Below are 12,769 nucleotides of genomic sequence, written 5' to 3' on the forward strand. Positions count from 1 at the left end.
TTTCATTTCTTGTCTGCTTAAATGGCAGCTCAGGCAGCACACGTTTTTAAATGCTTAGGTGAAGGATCCAAAGAACTTACACTAGCAGTGGAAACTTCTCCTGACTAAACAGAATGTATCTTCCCTGAGTAGTAGAAGTGTGAACTGGCAAAGCATGATTTCCACAAAAATAAATGTGCCTTGGTATTCTAAGAGGGAAGCCCTAAAGTTCACGTTTCTATTTATTTTCATGGCAACGGAAACCACATCATGGACCAGCCCCCAGCCTGGTGGTGGATCTGGGCTTTGGGGGATTGTTCTTGTATTACAGTCACCAGTGTAAGTTCTGGAGTTACCACTGAGATAGGAGGATTAATTAAATATACCATTATGGCAATTGTGTAGAATTTTCTGACTGCCCCCTGTACAACTTGCATGATTCTAATTTTCTAACACCATGGGATAGTGATGAAGTGAGGAAAATCCATGGGGAGAAGCAGGGTGTGTGTGGAGGAGCTCTGCAGTAGCAAAACCTCTGCATGGAGCACAGGAAAGGCTGGAAGTAAATAAATGAACCCTGAGCTCAGGGCTTTGACATGTTTTGAAGCTTGAGGAACCCAGGTTTTGCTTTCACTGAGTCTTCAGAGACCTAAACAGCTTTGTCACTACATGTACACATTGTTAAATTATTAAGTCTGTAACTAGAAATGGCCTCAGTAAGTTTTCAAGAAGCCTGACAACTATTGTTCTCATAAATAGCAAATGCCCTATTTTAATTATTTTTTTGTTAATAGAAGGCAGACTCTTAGAAATCCCTATAAATTCAGCTACGTTTGAGCCCTTTGGAAGAGGGGCTCAAGTTTCTGTATCCTTGAATTTCAGACCCATGTGAACAGTAGACAGCAGGAAGATGGTTAATTCAGCATTAAAAGTACGGGAAAGCAGTCAGGGAATAGCCCAGCTTTGCCTTTTGGAGGCAGGTGGAAGATTCCATTATCTTTAAGTAGCTTTTTTGGACACGACGTGTTTGCTTTATTGCAGATTTAGAAGTCAGGGAACAAAGGGAAATAAATACTCGTGGGATTTGTTTGATGAGGAATTATTGAAGTGGTCAGCTGAAGCTAATGGTGTTGACTTCTCCTTCAGGAGGCAGTAAACTAAACAGGCTCCAGTACCTGCGCTGTGTGGTGTGTGAGTGTGAAGAGTAAAAGCAGCGCCCAGCCAAAGTAGAGTAGCCACGATGGAAATCTTCTAAAGTGAGTTTAAAATAAAAAGTAACACTAATTAGATTTTATCAATTTTTTTTTGACAGCTGTAAAAAAAGTACAGAAGAAAGTATTTCTCACTCTCAGGTTTTGTTAGCGTTCAGTGTATTCATACCGCAGCAATCTGTATATAAAATACCTGTTTATTATTACAAACAAATACAGATGCAAAGGCCTAGCCTTGCAGCAGGTTGGTTTAACTATTTTTCAATGAACTTGTTACACAGTTAATTGTTCCTTCAGCTTTGCAGTAGGCCCTTAGCAGAACAGTTTTGCAGCTTCATCAGAACATGGTAAAACCAGAGCAGACCCTGAGCCAGCCAGCCCCTGCCCATAGGTGGGAGGGGCAGCATTAGTTCAGCATTCAAAGCCATCATGTTGAATACTTTCAGAGTTTATTTTATGCTTTACAAAGCACTTTTTGCCCATTAGAAATCAGCATCATCTATGGATCCCTTCCCATCCAAGTCAGCACTTTGGATCTTGCCTAGCTACTTAGATTTGGTTCCTATCTGGGGGCAGCTCATTGGCCCATGCAGGGTAAACTCGTTGCACAGGTGCAGCCACAGCACCCTCTCAGAGCACCGAGGGACATTGGCCAAGAGGCAGTGAGAACAAGGGACATGCTGCTTTCAGACCTCCTCGGTGCCACCGGGAGGGAGCCAGAGGGGAACGTGTCATCATCTAACAAAAACTGACTCCACCAAAGGCAGGGGCAGGGCCTGGAAACCTCCAGCAGCACCTGCCCCTGCTTTTGCACAACTGACTGGCCGGGAGCGCCTCCAAGCTCAATAATCTCCACGCTCTTTTATGTTTTCATACAAAAAATTTAATAAATATTACTTTTCAAGATTTATTGCCAGGAACAACACATCAAAGATGCATTTTCATATAACACTAATATCACAATACAAGGTATCTTCATGATCTCAATGGTTAACCACTGAGATGACTATGTTTATATGCCTTTTGATCTTAAACATCGTAATAGCACTTTGATTTCCTCACTTGTTAAGGCGGGCAGTGTAATCTATGGCAAACCTACACAGTGATCTTACTGGACATTCTACTGTTCAAGTATTCAACAACTAGCTTATTAGAATACTCCCTAAATGCAGTAGATTACAAAAAAAGTCAAATCTACAAGTGGTTCAGTATTACATATTCATGGTGAGAAAAAAATAATTAGAATTTACAAAATAAGATTGCTGTGTTTCCAACTTCACACGCTAATTTGATATTTTTAATTACATGCAACCACTCACATTTCATCTACATAAAGTAATAGCTCAGTTTTGTTCCCTTAAACTGCTTCTTAGCAGATTTATCTGCCTGTCACTCGGTTTTCAAGTCTAAAGCAGCAAAAAAAAATTTCTAGTCTAATTCTCTCTAAACTGCCTCAGTCAGTACTTACAAATAGTCTTAAAGTGATACTATGGAAGGTGTTTCAAACGTTTGACATTGTACAAAAACCAGCATCAAGGCATGAAAGCCCATCCTATTAAAAATAAACTATTTTAGAACACCTTAGTTTTGGCATATAGGCAACATGTAACAAGAAAATAAATTCAAAATAGAGAAGCCACGAGCTTACAATGCTATCAAAAACCTTCAACTCTAAACACATACATATAAATAAAAAGGAATGATATTTTAAGGCTCTTGATTATTAAGTTAATAAATCAAATATACACAGTGATTAATAAAAAAAGAATTATTTACATATCTATACAAACTTCTATTTTTGACACATTTTCCTCTTTAAATTCTTCATTTACCAGCAACTGCTGACAAGTTCCCCCCACCCGCCCCCAACAAAAATACAATAAAAAAATAAATAATAAACTTATTTTTGATAGTTGCTGTGGTTCCGAGCTGCAAAGGCACTTTCAAATACAGAACTAGTTGTACGTCACCATAAAACCAATATACAAAAAACTCAAATTCAATAAATATAAATAAAATGTATTATTCTAAAGAAACTGTATAAATCGGAACTTCTGGCAGAAAAAAAAAAGAACACTAAGGAAGAGTAATAAGGCTATGTAATACCTTATGGAACGTTTCTGTGATGGATCAGCTGCAGCTGAATTTACAGGAGGGCACTTTTGACTAGTTTTGCATAGATGTGAAATGCAGCACTTGGTATTCCAGCCAACCACAGCAACTATCATTGCCAGTGTAAGCCAGCTTGTCCAAACTTAAATTAACACAGGGATTCTAAGTAAATAATAGCCTTAGACTCAAATATTACACAACAGTTTAAGAACTACAAGCTCTTGAGTGCCTTTATATTGATACTCAAAGGCCCTGCATGGCAGCACCCCACCGTCTGCTATACGATGTACTCCATCCGATTTAGGCTTTGTGCACTTTCCAAGTCTCTGTTGTCCTGTTTATTTGTCCAGTTTGGGTGTTTTGTAGGGGTGCTGTTGGGGGGCTTTTCATCTCTGTCTACCAAAGTGTAGGCTGGCTGCTTGGCAAATCGGGCCTTCTGCTGGTGCTTGTCCATGTCATCCTCCTCCACCTCGGAGTTGTGTGTCCTTATTTTGGCGATTTTAGAGTTTTTGTTTTCGTAGTCTTTAATGGGGACAGTATTTGTTCCGTGTTTCTCAATGGGATTTTTGATCTGGTTCAGCTGCTCCCTGACGTTGTTGGTGGTGTTGTCGTCAGAGGCCGTGTGGGTGTGGCTGCTCTGCTTCCGGCGCTTTCGGATGCACCAGTAAAACACGGTGACCAGGCAACAGATCCAGGCTACTGTCAGCACCGAGCTCAGCAAGGGCACCAGGAAATCTGCAAGAGACAGGAGACAGTTAGTCCTGCTGCAGACCATGGGGGACACTTTGGGATGTCTCACAGAAAACAAATCTCAGTTCTTACGCCTTGTTACTTCCCGCATTTCTCCGTGAGGAGCATGGAAGCCCTTTTTCCAGGCTTAGCAAACTTCTGGCAAGTTTTTTAGGGTTTTTAGCAATGAAAAGACCTTGTGTGCAAAGCCTCCCCGTTGTTCCTGATGAACAGGGAGGTTCTGGGAGTGTCCGAAGGGAGCACAGGCTCTGCCCTTGGCAGGGGCCCTGCAGGAGCTGGGGCCAAGGAGCAGCTCACCTGTTTTGCTCTTGGCCGGCCGCCGCTGCACCCTGACCTCGGCGACAGCCGCGATCAGCGTGTTGTTCCCGTCGCGCTTACTGACGAGGTCGATGATCTTATCTGTGATGTCTTTGATGGGGTTTTCATCCTCCCCAATGTCCTCTGCAGACTGCAGGAGGAGGCACACAGTTAACACCAAGCAACACATCAGATGCACGGGGGAACCTGCTATTTATAAACCTTCACAGGCAGTGAAGGCTCTTGCTCCTGTTCATCTATAACAAACAGAATCAAAGCAAAATGGCCTGCTGTGGGCAGAAACTAACGACTCTGAATACTTCTCCTCATCCTTAAAAATACCAAAAACCCCCCTAAATCAAGAGTGTGACAGAGAAATGTTTTACTCCTCCTATAACAAGTGCCTGCAGATGGCAGCTTTCAGGTACACACATGTAACCAGAATTCCTTTCCTGTTCTTAAAGGGTATCAGGACGGAAACTAAACCACAAGAAGTGCTGACAAAGCCAGGAATTAATATTTTTATGAAATCCACGTGTTACACACATATCCAAGCAATTAACTACTAAGACATTTTAAAATATTCCAGGAATACTTACAATAGCAACATGGATTTCATTATTTGCCAAGTGGGAAGGCTCACAGGTAATATAGATGGAATATTCAACAGAAACATTCTTCAGAATATTCAGATTCCTCAATTCACTGCAAACATGCTCTGTGGTAAGGCCCTGGAGGATACAAAAAGGATGTTGGCTTTTTCTAAATACATATGCACACGAGCACACAGATACAAGATTTGTTTGGGTTTTGGGTTTTTTTTGCCCTCAAGTAAGAGTTCTCAGGGGAAAAGGAGGTGGAATTCCCTCCAACCTAGCTTTTTTTTCTTCTCTAGTCACAAAAGCATTTAGGCTGCAAGGCTATATTTTAATCCTTCTCTGCTTTTTGTTTTCTTTGCTAATGAGGCAGAGTCAGCTTTTGCTGCAGTTTTCCCTATGGAAAACATCACTCCATGCTCTGGAAATGGGTCTGTGTGTGCCACAGCCCAGCGAGCTGCTGTTACTCACCGGGGCCATCATTTCTTTGTTAAAGGTGAAGGTGATGTTGGCACAGTTGTCCTGGTAGTAGGAGTCTGAGTTGCACTTGGTCCTCACAGGCTGCTGGTTGGAGGGCCAGCACTCCCCCATGGCGGCACACGGGCGGGTGAAGCAGTGATCATCCCGCACAGGGACACAGGCATGGCCAGCAGGGCACTCGCCAGGGCCCTTGCCGTGCAGCACACAGGGCCGAGGGCCACACCAAACCTAGGGAGGATGCATACTGTGAGAATCCACTGGCCAGGGCACAGAGGCTGCTGTAAGCCAAACCACAGCACAGCTGTACCTTAGAACAGGTGACTTTTCCATTCAGACACTGACAGGTATTGCAGTCGTCATCCCACTTAGTCCCATCTGGAATGACTCGAGCACTGGTAATGCAAGGCCTTCCTGTAACTGAGGAGAGATTGAACAGAATTATAAGCTAAAAATAGGAAACAAATGCCTTTTCAAAGTTTATCTCAACTTGCCACTCAGTTGCTTCTTCAATAAGGATACTTGCTTTAAAAAACAACAGATAGTGTGCCCCAAAACCAACCCCATACAACCACAAACCCACCAATGTGCAATTACACAGTTCTTGCTACAAGTGCTAGGCTCAGCTCTGGCATCTGGAATACCTTCTTGGCATGCTGGACCACTGCGACCCGGGGGGCAAATGCAACGGTACCCGTTAATTTCATCCACACACGTGGCTCCAAAGGCACAGGGCGAGGACTGGCATTCGTTGATGTCTGTGATGAGAAGGAGAGGAAACAGAACAGTAACTCCATAGTATGCTTTTGTTTTGTCAGGAAAAAAGCAAACATGGGATAGAATCGCCTACTGGAGCTTTATGTTCATTTTCTAGTGTCTACTGGGACATGGATTCCTGCTTGCAGCACCAATATAACCTCAGAAAAGTCCTTTGACGTTTCTGCTGTGTGGCACTAACAAAGATCAAAACCTGACCCCTGTGGCTACTCGAGCTTTCCAGGGCAAGGACACATTCCTTCCTACAAAGACACACTTCCTCTCCTCTCCTCTGATGTGCTCCAGTTTTGTCCCCCACTAGATTCTTCAACTGATGGCAATGTTAAACCCTTCCTGGCTCTATTGCTGCTGTGAGACTTCTATTCCATGGCTGTTATTAAAAAAAGTGTCCTCCTACCTGTAATTATTATTAAATTACAGGGAAGCGCATACATCACCTCAGGGCTTGGAGGTGGATTATTAATTGACAAGGTTTTTGGCTGGCACACTTTCATCTCAAGCAGAAGTCTGGGCCACACAAACACAAGGGAAGGCTGTCCCAAAGGGCATTTTGCCCACTCGGCTGAACCAAGAGGTTTCAGCTCCAGCTGAAAGACATTAAATTTCTTTCATTTTCAGTGTCATTCCTGCCTTCTCCAAATCTGCTACAGCTCCAGGTATGGATAGAGATGACACAAGACACCTATCACTCATGTGATCTACTACTTAACTCAATTAAGATGATTGTCTTGCAACAAGATTCAAGAGAGACAAGAAGTGAGGCAGAGAGCCATGGGAACACTCACTGATCCTGCAGTCGGGCCCGGCGAAGCCTGGAGCACACTCACAGCGGTACCAGTTCTCTCCATCCACACAAGTGCCACTGTTGTAACTGTGGACAATTAGCACAGACATTAAAAACTGCCACAGATAAAAGGAACCCAGAATTCTAAAGCAACAAAAAGAGCAAAGGATAAACATAACAAACTTACCAAGGATGGGGACTGCAGTCATTTGTGTCTGCAAAGCAAAGACAGACAGCATTAAACATTGTAGGCTTTGGCTAATATGGCTCTACTGGCAGTAAAGAATGATCAAACTTCCCCTAATGCCCAAGTTATACTTAGCTCAACTTTTACAAAAACATGCTGAAATTCTCTACTAAATTGATTCCAGGCTTGTAGCACAAAATTTGTTAACTACATTGTGGAACACATGTATGCAGGAAGAGATCCTTGTAAAGAATCTAACAGGGGAGGAAAAAAAGTGGAAGCAGACAAAGCAGACAGAGCTGCTCGTAGAAAAAGAATGCAGGAGAAAACAAGACAACATCTGTCTCCACTTAGCTCATTTGCAACTTTCTCATGCCCAGGTCAAGGCTGTATCACATAAAGTCATTAAAAACAAAGATTCAGGTGATGCTAAAGCCTACATCAAACAAGCTTTCCCTTCTGGATTCAATCTTGACTCCAAGGGCGACAGGATGAGCTCATGTTCTCATCATGCAACACTCTGGAAGAGTTCAAGCAGAGCTGACTTACTCTGGGTGCACGTGGGTCCTTCCCAGCCCTCCTTGCAGACACAAGTGAAGGAGTCCCCGCTGACCACACAGGTACCACCGTTGTGACAGGGGTTTGGCAGGCAGCTGCTGTTCCTCGCTGTAACACAAACAACATTTGCCGCTCAGTTGTTAGAAAGCCCTCAAGCCTGAGCCAAGAGGAACAGCTGAGGTCAGAGCTGCAGCGCTGCATCTGCTTCCTGGCGATTGTGCAGGCTATTTACCTATGTTACAAGTGGCTCCTTCCCATCCTGCAGGACACATGCACTTGAAAGTGTCCCCCTCGTCGTAGCACGTCCCCCCGTTGTTGCACGTCGCCTCATCGCACTGGCTGTCACCTGTGGAAAACCCAAACTGTCCTTAATGCTGGTGCTCCCTCAGGGCAATGAGTTCAAGCAGCCTATCAGAACACGTCTGGTATGTTTTGGAAATGCTGAACTTACGGGAGTGGCAAGTTTTTCCTTTCCACCCATTTTTACATTCACAGAAGAAGTCGTTGACCAAGTCTCGGCAAGTTCCTCCATTGTGGCAAGGGTTTTTACTGCAGTCATTAATATCTGGATATGTTAAGGAGAGAAAACAGGCTCAGTAGTGTTTACAGAACTGACAAACACAATGCTTGAAAGGAGCATAACCTACCCCTAATTTTGGCCTGTGTTTCAATTGTGGATTAAATGCCTAAGTCAGTATTTTAAAGTTTTAAGCACTGTCACATAGATGAAGAGTGTTTCACCCCAGTCCTCCAGTTTGTTTTCATTTTGTTTGTAATCTTGTTTCAGTGAAAAAGCCTATTACATAAACTACCCTGTTAGTCAGGGGAAAGGAGCAGAGCACTCAACTCCTCTCCTGTTCCTGAGATTGACAAAATGCAAGTATGATACACAGACAGGCCAAAAGTGGCATCTACTAATGCCAAGGGTTTCTTCCTGGAAGTTATCCAAAGGATAGAACAGGAAACTCAACAGTGAGAGAGCCAGGCCCTAATCCCAGTCCAGCTTTGTAACTTGGGCTTAGTTCCAATACAAAAGACTGGGACTTGGTGGGAGGACCTAGTCCTCTGTGGCCTTTGAAGCAGAGTTTATTGACATAGGTCACTGTCATCTTGACAGTACCAGCCATTCCTTCCCAATGTTTTCCCAAGAGATCCTGCTGTGTGCTGAAGCATAGATAACTTACTTGTTTCACAATATGTTCCTTCCCATCCATCGCTACAAATGCATTTGTAGGAGTTGATGCCATCAATGCAAGTGCCACCATTTTTACAGGGGTTGCTTTCACAGTCATTGATATCTGCAACAATTGGGAAGAAAGAAGAGGATTAAAAAAAGAGGGGAAAAAAAGGTCAAACTAGAAGTACAGTTACTAGGAGTCATTATCTTACTGCAGACTGTTTGGTACTACTTCCATTTCTAATAATACCCTTTGGAAAGGAAGGGTAATAAGCAAGATGACAAATGAGTAAAAAACTGCACAAGGTGATGAACCTGTCACTATTAAAAACAAAAAATTCAGGAGTCCTTAAGATCTATGTTAAACCCCACTACTAACTCCCTCAGACCTTGTATACATAAGGTTTTCAACAACATACAATTCAAGGCCAGAGGGGTCATGGCTGTGAACCTTCCCCAAGGCCTAGCAAATTCCACTCTGCCTCGCCCAAGAGGGACATGAAAACTTACAGCAGTTCCAAGGTTCACTGAGTTACAACGAAGAAAAGGGGTCTGGGAGGGAAGGATGGAATCTTTTCCCAGTAAGAGTGGGGGACAGTAAAACAGATTCTCTTTTTTGTTCTTACTCTCATGACAGTAGGTGCCGGTGAATCCTTTGTTGCATTCACAGGTGAATTTTCCACCTGCCTGGCTCTTGCACTTCCCGTGAGGACCACAAACGTTGGAAGAGATGTAGCGAACCCCTTCGGGTGTGCTGTTGGAAGCCACTGCCACAGTGCAGCTGTCAATTACTGCAGGAAAGCAGAGACCAGCATGAGAATTACCCATGCAACCCGATTCCTCAAGAGCAACATTTTCACTTCCAGCCACGGATGTTAAGAAGACACTTGTGCCATTGAGTCATTTAGGTTGGAAAAGACCTTTAAGATCATTGAGTGAAACCATAAACATATGACTACAAATATGTTTGCTGCTTTAAAATAACATCTGCCAACTGTGCATAAAATAATCACAGCATCTTATCTGATGATTGCTGGAACTCATCCACAGCCTGGAATAAATGCATCAGGCTATTTGCTACCTGTGCTTTCTGTCCACATGGACATAATGCTGTCTTTAATAGCTGATACTTAGAAATATCACTCATCTTTTCACACAGAGAGAGGCCTAAGGCAGAGGGCAAAATTCAGCCTCTCTATAGCAGAGCTACTCCAGGGACTCCCCTGCTGGAGCTGTGTTAGGGCCCCAGCAAGGGCAGGGCAGGAACCATTGGCAGCCATGGCCCTTCACCCCCAAAGCAACACGAACCTTCACACGGAGTGGTGCGGCAGTGATCCTTCAGGTGGGAGCAGTTCTTCCCTTCGTAATCCTCAGGGCAGTTACAGAAATAGTCCATGGCAAGATTGAAGCACTGGGCGCCGTTCTGGCACGGATTTGGCTCGCAATAATCTATGTCCAGCTGTAAGTAGTGCACAGAGAGGGAAGGGAAATGGGAAAGGGGGGGAAAGGGAGTGAGGGAAAGCTGAGTGAAAGAGGTTTATCATGGCTTTCCCTCACCACGACAGGCTGACATTGTGGAATCTGACCTTTTTATCTGCTGCCTCAAAGAATCATTCATAGCACACAGAGTTCAGTCCCGCTCGCCACTATTCCGGCAGACAACTCTCGATATTAAACTGCCAAAGTTAATAGTGAGAGCTCCACAAAGCCTGACATGCAAACGCTGCAGTCTGCTTAACAAAGAGAATCCTCCACAGCCTGTCAGGGGTTTGTTGGTTTCTTCCCCCACCCCAATATATATTAATCAAGCAGTTTCTTGGCAGACTGACAGCGATATCAAGTACAACTTTATACTATGCTTCACTGGATGCGAGGCATTCCATGCTCAGATCCGGAGCGTTGGAACAAACGGCACTGGCTGAGGGCCTGCCTTTCACCCGGCCTTCTTACCTGACAGAGGTTTCCTGAGAAACCAGCGGGACACAGACATTGGAATCCATTGATTTCATCCTGGCAGTGACCCCCATTCATGCAAGGGTTACTTGCACATTCATTGATGTCTTTCTCACAGTGATCTCCTGCATAGCCAGGTGAACAGATACACCGATAACCATTAACCAAGTCCTGGGAAAGAACAAAAAAAAGTTTCAGAGTTAATGTTGTTCCTCCCTTGATATATTCTTATTAAGAAAAATAATTTTTTAAAAGTTAAAAAAAAATCATCTCAATGTCCAAAATATTTAGAGGGGAAAAAAACAAACACACACACACAGACCACCCAGTCCCAGTTTACATTCTGAATTTCCAGGCAGGATACATTAATCCACAGGTTGAAGGGAAGTTCCTATATTTCCAGTAGGTAGTTTGCACAACCACCAGCTCATTCACTGGTGACACTGGCAGTGAAAATGAGTCATTTACTGAAGTTATGAAGTTTTTTTCCCTTACTGTTCTACAGACATATCTCAACATGTTATAGCATGACATAGGCCCTCCCCCAAGGGGACATGACCATTTGTACCAGCTATTTGCTATTTTCCAAACTTTTTGTGCTTAGGCTCAAATGTTTTAGATACCGTTGCAAACCTTGGGGAAACCAAGGTAAAACAAGAACAGCTTACCCGACAGGATCCTCCATTCTGACATTGTCCACGACAGTCGTTAATATCTGCAATAAAATTAGCACGGTTAGAAGGCAAAAATATATTTACACTAGATAGAGAGTTCAGGTCTCCCTAAAACTGCAGCTAGATAAACTTTTTGTCAAGTTTCCTGCATGCCTTCCTTGAGATAAGGTTATTATAATGGGTGGGAAACCTTTCGCGATTCTTCTAGGAGAGGCAGTAAAACTTCACATCATTGTTTTAGTCCCTTTATCAGAATATAGCTATGGTACAGGCTAATGACTTTGATAAAATTGTGTATTTTCATTCGGCACCAACTACTCCCTTTCTAAAAACATCAACTGCTGGGGCTCTGCCCAGTGTTTAAATTGAGCTCAGAACTCAGGGGCACATATGCCCAAAGAGCTGTCTGTTAATAAACCCAAGGGTATGGACACTTACTTATATCACAGTTGTGGCCAGACCAGCCAGTAATGCAGTCACAGTAGTAGCTGCCAATCAGGTTCCTGCAGGAGTTGGCATTAACACAGGGCTTGCCCTCACATTCATTGGCATCTGGAAAACCAAGGGGAACATTCAGGGGGGAAGGGAGAAGCCCACACCCCAGCAATAACCAGCAGTTCCTCCGGAGCTAAGAGGAACTTGCAGCATACAGCCGGGATTAGCGTGACTTGAAGGAACAAAAGTCAATCATCATCAGCCTCTGAAGGCTCTTTCAGTTTCTCTGCAATTAGAACATACAGGCTACGCTAATTATTTCACAATTACCCAGCCACTCATTAAGAGCAACTTGCCCCCACACACGCATCTCAGCCGAGCATTCTGAAGGAGGAATGCTGCAGCCTGGTCACTGGGATGAGTGTGTTGTGTAAAGAATGCAGCCAGCTCACTCTCCGTGAGATCATCCCCATTTTGGAACCCAGCTGGGAGCTCCTGGGTCTGGAGGAGTTGATATGGTTGAGGAGATACAGCAACTTTCTCACAGGGCTAAGGGGGAGAAGCACATGTGGGGGCGGGACCGGGAGGCACAACATGCAGCCTCCCCACTTCAGGGCAGTTCTGGTTTGAAGGATGTCTCTGTTAACTATTTCCTTCAAGTGCCAGTATGCAGAAGTAAGGTGATAGAAGCCACACTGCTCTTGGACACTGACCTAGACCTCAGTCCTGCAAACAGACACTGAATGTCTTCAATGTGCCAAAATACTTCCACAGGCTTCAGAAACATGACCATGAGTAATGC

At 43.9% G+C, this 12,769-nt stretch overlaps 1 protein-coding gene across 1 annotated transcript in view; it reads right to left on the bottom strand.

Moving 5' to 3' along the window:
- Positions 1-2,083: 2,083 nt before the first annotated feature.
- Positions 2,084-12,769, bottom strand: part of JAG1 (jagged canonical Notch ligand 1) — a 35,363-nt gene continuing 24,677 nt past the window's right edge. The window contains exons 10-26 of the mRNA XM_054628917.2: positions 11,971-12,084; positions 11,527-11,573; positions 10,856-11,029; positions 10,214-10,364; positions 9,532-9,696; positions 8,913-9,026; positions 8,180-8,293; positions 7,961-8,074; positions 7,720-7,836; positions 7,171-7,198; positions 6,985-7,070; positions 6,067-6,180; positions 5,733-5,842; positions 5,417-5,653; positions 4,949-5,080; positions 4,350-4,500; positions 2,084-4,037 (exon numbers count right to left, since the gene is read on the bottom strand). Of these exons, the coding sequence (XP_054484892.2) occupies positions 3,580-4,037; positions 4,350-4,500; positions 4,949-5,080; positions 5,417-5,653; positions 5,733-5,842; positions 6,067-6,180; positions 6,985-7,070; positions 7,171-7,198; positions 7,720-7,836; positions 7,961-8,074; positions 8,180-8,293; positions 8,913-9,026; positions 9,532-9,696; positions 10,214-10,364; positions 10,856-11,029; positions 11,527-11,573; positions 11,971-12,084 (2,426 nt within the window). The 3' untranslated portion in view covers positions 2,084-3,579. The remainder of the gene's footprint in view (positions 4,038-4,349; positions 4,501-4,948; positions 5,081-5,416; positions 5,654-5,732; positions 5,843-6,066; positions 6,181-6,984; positions 7,071-7,170; positions 7,199-7,719; positions 7,837-7,960; positions 8,075-8,179; positions 8,294-8,912; positions 9,027-9,531; positions 9,697-10,213; positions 10,365-10,855; positions 11,030-11,526; positions 11,574-11,970; positions 12,085-12,769) is intronic.

This window comes from Agelaius phoeniceus, chromosome 3 (assembly GCF_051311805.1).
Source record: "Agelaius phoeniceus isolate bAgePho1 chromosome 3, bAgePho1.hap1, whole genome shotgun sequence".
NCBI lineage: Eukaryota > Metazoa > Chordata > Aves > Passeriformes > Icteridae > Agelaius > Agelaius phoeniceus.